Source organism: Rhagoletis pomonella, unplaced genomic scaffold (assembly GCF_013731165.1).
Source record: "Rhagoletis pomonella isolate Grant_MI unplaced genomic scaffold, Rhpom_1.0 Rhpom_scaffold_00010, whole genome shotgun sequence".
NCBI classification, from domain to species: Eukaryota; Metazoa; Arthropoda; class Insecta; order Diptera; family Tephritidae; genus Rhagoletis; species Rhagoletis pomonella.
In genome coordinates, this window is record NW_023458564.1 from 6,756,919 (window position 1) to 6,767,413 (window position 10,495).

Below are 10,495 nucleotides of genomic sequence, written 5' to 3' on the forward strand. Positions count from 1 at the left end.
CAGTTCTGCACCTCTTATTATTTTATTCTACATCAGATTGAAGAAATCACATGAAAGGGAGTCCCCCGGTCTGAAATAGCAATTGGATTTCGGAATCTAAGTCAAATTGATGCTATCATAGATTTATTCGAACGTGCATTGGATTTGAAAATAATAATCAATATAACACGGAAAGCATTTTAAAATAACATCGAAATATATTCGGCAAAGTTAATGTACAGGAATTTTTCAATTGTTATGAAAATCAAACCTTTTTCTTAAATTGCCCTCAATCACACTGTCCGACTTCCGTATTGTGTTGTTGCCATTTATGTAAGTAAACCGAAGCTGTTGTTTACTCGTTTCCATTGGAAATACTTACGTACATCTACAGCATATATAATGAGCTTGGGAAGTGTAAGTCAACAAATCGGATATCTAGCGGATATTCCTTCAGCAACATTTTCTCTATTTCAACTTTTCATTGCAACGAATACATTTTTGCTTTCAAAGTACCAGTGCATAGTTATTCGTGCTTGCTGCTAGTCTGACTGCTTTACTGGGGCTTATATGTACTGCCATTGCCCACTTAAATTTGATGGCAATGCCCCGATAAATGGACATACAATTTTATGCTACAACACGCACAAGCACATAAAATTAAGCGCTGGCCATTCAGCTAGCAGCCATTCCCGCTGTGGTGCGTCTTGTGTACACTGAGCACTTTGAAGTCCCGTTTGTACAATTTACAATTCGATATTTCCGCTTTTTTTTAACCTTTTCCAATATGCAACAGACATACGATTGCTTTAGTGGGTGTACTTAGTATTTGAGGTGGTGAACAGTCGTAAAAGTAGAACGTGGAAATAATTTCCGGTATTTGAACGATTCGAAGGGCGATAGACCGGAAATCAAATTACTGCATTGGCTTAGACGTTAAACCACTATTCTGAGGTGCAAAATGTATTTAGCTACCGGTTAGATCTGGAGTCAAATGGGTAGGACAAAGCATACTACGCACATTTTTTCCATACTATATGAATATCGTATTATTATTAGAAAAAGTTGAAAAAGCTAGCCATGCTTCGAGTGTTTTCAACACATCTTTGGCAAATAACATTCGATTGTTAACAGGCCAGACCTACAGCTTTTTAATCATTTGATTTTTATTATGATTTATTATATTTATTTATTATAATTTAATCTATCTAACGAGACGTTGAACATTTCTGCTTGCAATGTGTTTTGAATAATCCTACATTTTGGGCTTTAAATAGCAGGAAGGGCGGGCGTACGGGGAGAGTTTCATAACAGAAGTTTGTAGCGAGGAATCCAATGTAAATGCCTATCACAAAAATATTGCCCGACAAAGCCCGAAAAGTACACAAAAATACTGGTTTGTTGAAAATTTGATCAAAAATAAATTTCTTAAAGAGTCTTATAGCCTTCAGTTAAGAGCTCATGGTGCAACGGAAGTAGAGCAACGGAAATGGTTGGGGTTGAAACAAGTGCTTATTGAGTGTATTAATTTAACAAAAACGTGCTACAAAAAGGTTAAAGAATAACACTTAGAAAAAGACTAATACAAGAATGGAAGTAAAGGTGAGTACGTACATAGATAAAGAAAAGGATAAAGGCAAAGGTAAAAATAAAAACAAAACAAAAGATGCGTAAAGATAAAAGCAAAAATGAAGGCCAAGGTAAATTTAAACACTTTACTTATATAAGGGCAAAGGTGACAGGGAATGTGTCGATGAAGAAAATGATAAACATAAAAGTAAAAACAAAAATAAATATAAAGAAAACGATGAGGATGAGGATACCGATTAAAGTAGAGATGAAGATAGAGGAAGAAAGATTAATATAAAGGTAATTATAGAGAAAAGGATATAGATAGAGACACAGACTCAATCTGGGAACAAATTCGGGATTTTGGAGATTTTCGGGATTCTCGGGACTTATCGATATAATAACCGATATTTTATTGGTTTTGTTATCGATTTTGTTATCGATTATTTATCGATTTTTATAGATTTTGCTTTCAATATTTTCGGAACTTATAGAATTTGTTATCGATTATTTATCGATTTTGTTATTGATTATTTATCGATTTTGTTGTCGATTATTTATAAATTTTGTTATCGATATTTTTATCGATTTTCTAATCGATTTTGCGACCAATAATATTATCGATTTGGGTATCCAAAATATTTATCAAATTTGTCATCGATTTTGTTATCGATATTTTATCGATTTTGTTATCGATTTTGTAATTGTTTTTTATCGATTATTTATCGATTTTGTTATCGTTTTTGTAAGTGATTTTTTATCGATTATTTGTCGGTTTTGTTATCGATTTTGTTATCGGTTTTATTATCGATTATTTATCGATTTTATTATCAATTTAGTTATCGATATTTTTATGGAGTTTGTAATCGATATATTTATCGATTTTCTAATCGATTTGGTGTTGGATTATTTAGCGATTTTGTTATCGATATTTTTATCAATTTTGTTATCGGTATTTTTATCGACATTTTTATCGACTTTCTAATAGATTTTGCTACCAATATTATTATCGACTTTGCTATCGAAACTTTTATCGAATTTGTAATCGATTTTATTATCGATATCTTTATCGCTTTTGTTATCGATATTTTGTTGGATGTTAGTATCGTTTTGGTTATCGATAGAGTATAAAGACAAAAATGAGGATAAAGGAAAACAGAATAGCATAAATGTAATTAGAACGAATAGGGGTATCTGTAGGGATGTAGATAGAAAAAAGACAAAAAATATAACCTTAAGCAAAAGCAGATGTATGTATGCATGAACATACATATGTATATATGTACGTATATTGGTTATGAGACAAAATAGATATGTAACGTAAGTTTCACTTCTCCAGTGTGACCTAGGCGCACCTACTTTTTTTATTTCTTAATTTTTGCCTTTTTGCTTTCATTTCGTTGTACCTAATATAAGTTACAACCTCCTGCGAGTTGTAATCTGCTTTTTCCAAGAGGCATAAACTGCAGTTAAGACTGGATGGAAATGAACTATAACATCGAAAGCAAATCACTAAAATGTGGTTAAAATTACAGTACACACTTGCCTTTTTCATGTATAGTATGTATGTAAGTTGTTTTTTTTTAGAAAAAAATTCTGATATTTAAAGCGCTGAAACAAAAAATTCTCATACAAAGTATAAAATGAAAGTTTTGAATAAAATTCATTCAGATCAAAAGTGGTCGATTCTAACTGTTGCACCGCACAGTGGTACAGCCTCATAAATTTTTTGGAGAAAATTAGAAGGAATCGGCATAGAACCTCAATTTTCCGTATGTAACATTTACTTACGGGCATAAGTGAAGAAAAAAAAACCAAAAATTGGCCTTATCGATTTATTTTAAAGCATACCTCCCATATACACCTAACCTCAAACACGTCTTAAAAAAGCCATAAAAAGTGCACCGATAAATATATCAGTTCGAAATTTTGTAACAGCATTGTATGTGAACTCCAAAAAAAACGAAAGTAATCGGTTTAACAGAATTCGATAGAAAATATTCCGTTCCTTAATTTTTGTTACAATAAGAAGGCGAAGGAAGACGAAAGAAATATAGCTTTTGTCCATCAAAAGTTTTAAAGTTGGCATTTATAAAGTGTAATTTTTGTCTGGTTGGTTGAAGAAACAACTCCAGTTAGCACTTGTCGAGATAGATCGCTCCTCTTTAGTTTGATAAGAAAAGCAGTGCGTTTTGCGCAGTAAGTGTGGCACAGACTCCCGTAGACCCTGCAGGATTATAGGATTTTACACCTACTATTAGCCACCTCTTTCCAGTGCTGAGATATGCCGCCCTTGATATAGCTCAGGAGCACAAGCACCTCCGATGCCTCTAAGACATCTAAAGCCGGCCCATTGCTGACCAGCTCGTTGCCATAAATTCTGCTGGGCCCCGGTACCCAGATCAGTGCAACGACATGCCTATCTGTTAAAGCCATAATGCTCTCTCTGCACTGTTTTAGAATTCTGGAGGTGATGCTTACAGAGCCAAGTGCTTTGATCGCTGTCTGACTATCCGATAAAATAGTAGTGCTTTCCTTATTACTCTTTCAAGCATCTCGTATCACATTTATGCACAATCCGGATACCATAATCATTACAACGCGACCAGTTTTGACCCCTTCCCTGCTGAGTCGTAAACGAATGTTTTTTAGTACGCAAAGCCACAGCAGCGGCACTAGTACCCCGCGGCGACAGTACCCTTTATCAAAATAGTTGGTGGATTGCCCTGATTTTTTCTCTATTTTGTCTAGTAAGTTGTATGTTTTCATATGAACCTACGATAAAAAAAACAAGAATTATAAGAAAAACACATTGCTTAAGCGGACAAAAATCTCGATCAGTTTTAGTTGAATAAAATTCTTCCCAATACCGCCCATCCCGGCCTATTTGAAATCAATACCGTGGGTCCCGCGGGTCCCGCGGCTCCCGATATCCCGCGCCTATCTCTAAGCTAAACTAAGTATTCAAATATAAAAATTTAATATTCAAAAAATTTTATTTTTTCCGCCGAAATACCACTGTGCAATGTTGCGTTGGTCAATTTGAAATAGATTGACCCATATGTAGATATTGTGCAGTAACCTAACCCATTGATTTGGTATTCAGAAATTTATTCAACCACTTGATCTGTGCTATTAGGCACACATCATTAAGCATGTGGATGTAATATAAATAAAACGTTCAATAATGCAAATAAATGTAATAGCTCTAACGTGCATAAGAAGGACGTAAATATGTACGTATGTATGTATATCTATATTAAGAAGGGAAACTTTTGTTAGCTTCATGGGTGTCATATACATATTTATGTACATTAATAGATATGTATGTATATTCACATAACCCACAAAAAATTTTGATCATCCAAAATTAATCTTGCTTACTTACTCTAAAACGTATTAATAAATTTTGGGCGCTCGCTTATTGCTCCGAATGGATGAACAAGTCGTTGCTCGATCTTTAATGCTCGATTTTTATATCAATCTATGCATATTGTACTGGGTCCTTACAAATCTTACATATGTTACTACATACAAACATGTATGTATGTATATATGCATATGTTATGAACTTGTTTTCAGTTACCTGTGTGTATTCATTCGCATAACTGCACTGGACACATTCATATACGGCGATGCTCTCTATGGTTGCCTGAACAAGTCCTGTTGTAATGCACGAGAGTCATACGTATGGAAATAAATCACAATCTTGCATTACAAAGTAAATACAAACAAACATACATATGCATACATTTGTATGAATATTCAACAAACTTGAACATACTTAGTCGCATTTTGCTTTAGTCTTCATCTTCTTTCTACTTCCCAGATGACCGATTTCAATTTGCTTCGAAGCATAAATCACATACTCGCAATCGCCAAACAAATACAGTGTGTCGTCAAAATATTATAAACACTGCAAAGTAGCATTTTAAAGTGTAAAACATTTAAAGTTTCTTTCATGCTGAATTAATCATTGTCATAATCTGAGATATGTTAGACAAAGCAGTCGAAAAGGGTAATGGAGCATCGGGTTCTCATTACACCCAGCCATCGGGCATGGAACAAATTCGGAAATTTCGATTTCATAACTGAAGAAACGGATTGGTCCGAGTGAGCCCGTTCTCACCCAAACTGCCTCAACGAAGGTGTGTGTGTGGGAGAGAGGACTAATGTGTGGAAAAGGCCCATCGTATACGTATATTTGAGAATAGTTCAAAGGTCTATTATATTGTAAGGCGGATTATTCTAACAAGAACTCTCCGTCAATCTAAACTTTAGACAACCAGATGCCTATAGCGAGTTTCTAACAGAGGTTGCCACTATCAAAGATGAAACCGATTGTATGACTCGGTTTGGAGAAACTAATGTTTATGTATTTGACAACTAGCGACAATCACGGTTTTTTTTGCAGATATTGTTTACTCTCTTTCTCTCTCTATCCCTCGCTCGCCTATAAAGACTTCGAAATCTACTTGCCTGAGCTCTGTGACTTCGCAGGAAATTGCATCAGCGATGAGTTGATAAGATAGGGTACCCACGAGCTCGTCTATATTGGCGGTGTGGTTAACAAATTTTCTTGACAACCTGCATCCTGCTCTGACTAGGTACTGATAAGATCACTTCCTATGAAATTTGGCATTATTTCAGAGCCCTAAATCTGCAGCTATTCGGAGAATGACAAGGTGAAATCATGCCTGCTTTTTCTACTTAGCTGCTCTGCTAGTTATTTTGAGCTCAACAAACACCTTGGCTAGCATTTTATCAAATCATGAGCATATTTCTTTTTCTTTTATCTGTAAGGACGTTGTTAATATTCAGTGAATATTCAATTGTACTACCATGCGAAGCTGCCTCCTAACCAGACAAAAAAAAACTTATATCAGCAATCCTATCTAATATCCTGTAATCCAAATATCCCAGATTCTTGACTGGATACTGCTTCTGTAAACTGTTGTTGCTGTCTGTAAATGTGTGCAGTGAACGCATCTCAACTAGTGGAGAGATGCCTACAGCACTTTCAGGATTTAAAAAAGCTCTTTCGTTCAACAATGGGAATTGCAAGAAGGTAAGTTAGTCAGGGATAATACAAAATGCCATGTTGGCTATGTAATGGCCACTGACTGTTTCAATAAATGGCATACTTAGTGTTGGTGTTACTTTGTGCGAACGAGCTGCACACTTTCACGCTAGCCTAATGGATACGGAGTTAGTAACTTTTTTTAAATTTTAACTATTTGTTTATAAAAATATAGTACATTCTTTAACAAAAACCATATCAATCCAAGTTTTAATCTTAGCGCAAAATTTAAAAAAAAAACTAACAAACTTTCGTTTTCGATTTTTTAGAAATTTTTTGAGTATTTATGCAGTTTTGTAGCTCATTGAATTTTAGTATAACAAAGTACAAGTTTAAAGTAGCCCCGACTTATCATTGATTTTTGGGAGCCCATGCTCAGCACCCATTTAGCGCACGATTGAGAGAATATTCTATCATTCTTGCATTTAGCGCTGATAGCACCATTTTGATACGCGTTCTCTGGGATCCTTGATTTTATGTGCTTTCATAATTCATCTGTATCGTGAAACCATTTGGATTTCTCGATGAATTTATTTAGGTTAGTAATGGTACATTTAGAGATCTCCCTAAGATTTTGAATGGAAATCCCTAGTATGTCACGACTTATTCATGCCCATGCTGGGCGCTCGCAAAGATAGTGTAGTATCGTTTTCTTACTTTCCTCAAGAATACAGCCACGGCACCGGGGGTTGTAAGGAAGGCCCATTTTAGCTGCAAGTTCACCAATGGACCAATCTCCCATTATCGTGGCTGTTAATTTGACTATATCTTTCCTCGATCTCTTTAGAAGTTTTCCTGTTTTTGGCTTATCAGGCCCTTTCGATTTCCAGTACTTCCGCTTGAAAGATGCTAGAATAGTTAGGTAGTCGGAATGAGAGACACATTCAAAGTTTCAGAGAACACCCCGTACCCACACCGCAGTCCATGTTGGACCCGTCAGTATAGATTTCAGTGGAATACTCCTCGACTATCCTACTCCTACTGCAATCCCGTCTTGAAGGAAAATTTACCTGAAAATTTTTCCTGAAATCTATCGTAGGAGATATATAATCTGATTGTTTCCCTGATTCGATGAGCTTGTCAAGAATACCACTATGACCGCGCCGTAGCGCCCTCCAGTAGCCTGACTCTTTGAATCTGACTGCTGTGGACGCAGCAGTTTCGCGAATGTGGAGTTCTATGGGCAGTTGATGCAGCATGGCATTAAGCGCGTATCAGATGGGCACGACTGATACGACCTGATACCGCCACTACTGCATCATCTGCAAAATTATGATGATGTGGTCAGATATTCCCATCATCACAAAGGGATCGAACAATTGCTTCGATTGTAATGTTATTGAAGGTCCCCTGTCTATCTTTCGGAAAGTCGCAAACGTGGCATTTTGTTGGCGCTATGAAATTTGTGTGAATTCTCACATTTCCACTCGTCGGATTTCCGTAAGGCCTTGATATATGTTTGACAAGCGAGCGTAATCTTCTTCTACTAAAATCCGGGAAATGGCATAAGAGGTGTTGTAGATTTTCTTCTTCTTCAATTCTTTGCCACAACAACATGACATGGCAAACATTTCTTTTATTTACAATTATTTATTTATACAAGGTTGTTCCAGCGTTCTTGGATACTGGATTGATGCTATGCTACTCGGAGAGTATAACCTCCACTTGCTACCCACTGCAGTGGTGGGTGAGTCGATAAGGCGTACCTAGACTCAGTTAAGGTGAAAAAGTCCTCCTACGACTCTTCCTTGAAGTATAGAGCCATATGTGTAAAAGTTAGTGGCTTAAGATACATAAGTAACCTTAGGTCTGACACAGCTGTGCATTTATTATAGAGGGTTTACAATAGTGGCTACTGATGACTATCGAGATAATCGCCAAAGTGCTTATGATGATCATAGCCTGAGGTTTCCTAAATCTTTACTCCGACCTCTTTAAACTTTACTACTGCAATACCGACCACCTGTAAAGACAATAGATCAAGTAGTTAGAGGTAGATTCAACATTTAGCGCTTCCACGGTTGGAGAGCAAATTGTCCTCTTATACCCAATTCCGCGCTAAAATGCATCCTTCGCATACTTTTGGGCGCTATTGACTTGATGAGTGTAGCCTCAGTCTGAGCTGGGTTTACTTCAATCACTTTCTTAATTATATCACATAAGGTCTGGAGAAACATATCCTGTATTACTACAGGCATGCGCTTATTATAATCCATAAGAGTGCAGAGTGGCATGGGAAATGCCAAAATCCGTTGAGGCGGCTCTTGGAGTATTCGAAAAAAAATTTGGGGAAGATTTACGGGCCTGTACGCATTGACGACGGCGATTACCGCAGACGATGGAACATAGTGCAGCGAAAATACAGCGGCTCCACTGGCTTGGCCATGTCGGTCGAATGTGCTAGATAAATAACCAATATAACTGAAAAGCGAAGGAATCATAATTTCATTAGATTTTCAAAGGTGAATATATGGCTTCTGACAAAAATAATATACAAGAACCACACAGAATAATTGCTCCGTTAATAAAAATTATTTTTAATGGATTTGTTAAATACGGTGCACTAATTCATAGTAATACTTTATTAAAAATGTGACGGTGTAATCAGGGTTCACCACAAAAAATATTATTTTCATACTTGTATGAATGCGATATTATTAACTGCCTCACTGGGAATCATCTTTGGATTCATTTGTTACACTAAGTATAGTCCGGAGAGCCGCACGTAAAGCTCTTAAGCCACTCTGTTTGAATTATCCACAGAACTCTAAGCGATTCTCTTGCTCGACACTCCCTTCATATTTTTCCAACGAGAGTACAAAATCTCGCCCAAAAAAACAAGGAAGGCTATTGAAGTACTTGCGAAGTATTGTATTTTTATCCAAAAAAAGTCATCCAGCACTAATGGTCGTCCATAGTCGAACGGTTGGCTTAAATCTTCAAACACTATCTTTTTAGATTCGGCATTAATAAGAAAGTCATCGACATCCACTCTTTCATAATACCCGAAGAATGCAGACGCAGTACAAAGTCATCCAATAAATCACGATATGGCAAATCCGCACGGATGGGCAGGCAGCAGGACATGGTTCTAAAAAAACAAAACTCAGAATTGAAGTAGAATATGGGCCGTCTGAAGAGACTCTGTTGGAGTTCGATGGTCTCCCAGCGCAAATTTGTGATAGGATATACATATTTTGTATTCATGCGTGAACGGAGCTTCACCCAATCTTCGTATTTTGAAATTTTGAATAGATGAAAGTGCTCCAAGAGGTTTTTATTCCCTTCTATGATTGGCACATCAGGCTCAGCAAATAAAATTGTCATACCAGCAGCTTCCAAGTCTTCGTAACTATGATGCATCGGTAGAAGAGGAGGATAAGTGAGAAAGGACTGCAGGTAGGCTTGATAAGTGGTGTTAGTAATGATGCTCATATAGCACAGCAAAAATACGACGAACTTGGTTTTAACGCTCGATTTAGCGGCTATCACAAAAGACTGGCTCAGCATGCCGCGAATGCTCTGATCGTTTAGAAATAGGTTGATAAAGTTGATTTGCTTGCGTTTATCGAGGTGAGTGAGGTGAGTGAGTAGTGCAGCGAAAATAACAATGAATACGAAGATGCAAAAGAGCATTGGTAGTCGTACGATGCCGATGAATAGCTCATTTATGGACACACTTTCCGGTAGTGGCACCATGTAGCAAAAATCCAGCAGCTGTACTGGATACGACAGCTTTTCTAAGTCGTGAGTTGGTTTCACAAATACCATGCCAGCAGGAAAAATTTGTGAAGGCTTGGCAGAATTTTCCTTCACTGCCAGCAATAAAATAAGTATCAAGCTCTTCAAGCGCTGACCCATCGACAT

General features: G+C 36.8%; 1 protein-coding gene across 1 annotated transcript; it reads right to left on the reverse strand.

Annotated features, from left to right (window-relative positions):
* Positions 1–9,574: 9,574 nt before the first annotated feature.
* LOC118746487 lies at positions 9,575–10,495 on the reverse strand. The gene has a single exon (XM_036480335.1). It carries the CDS (start codon positions 10,493–10,495, stop codon positions 9,575–9,577), a length of 921 nt encoding a protein of 306 aa, XP_036336228.1.

What these genes read in the sequence shown, in the direction of transcription:
- LOC118746487 (XM_036480335.1), bottom strand. Translation starts at nt 10,495, where the DNA reads ATGTCGATGGGTCAGCGCTTGAAGAGCTTGATACTTATTTTATTGCTG.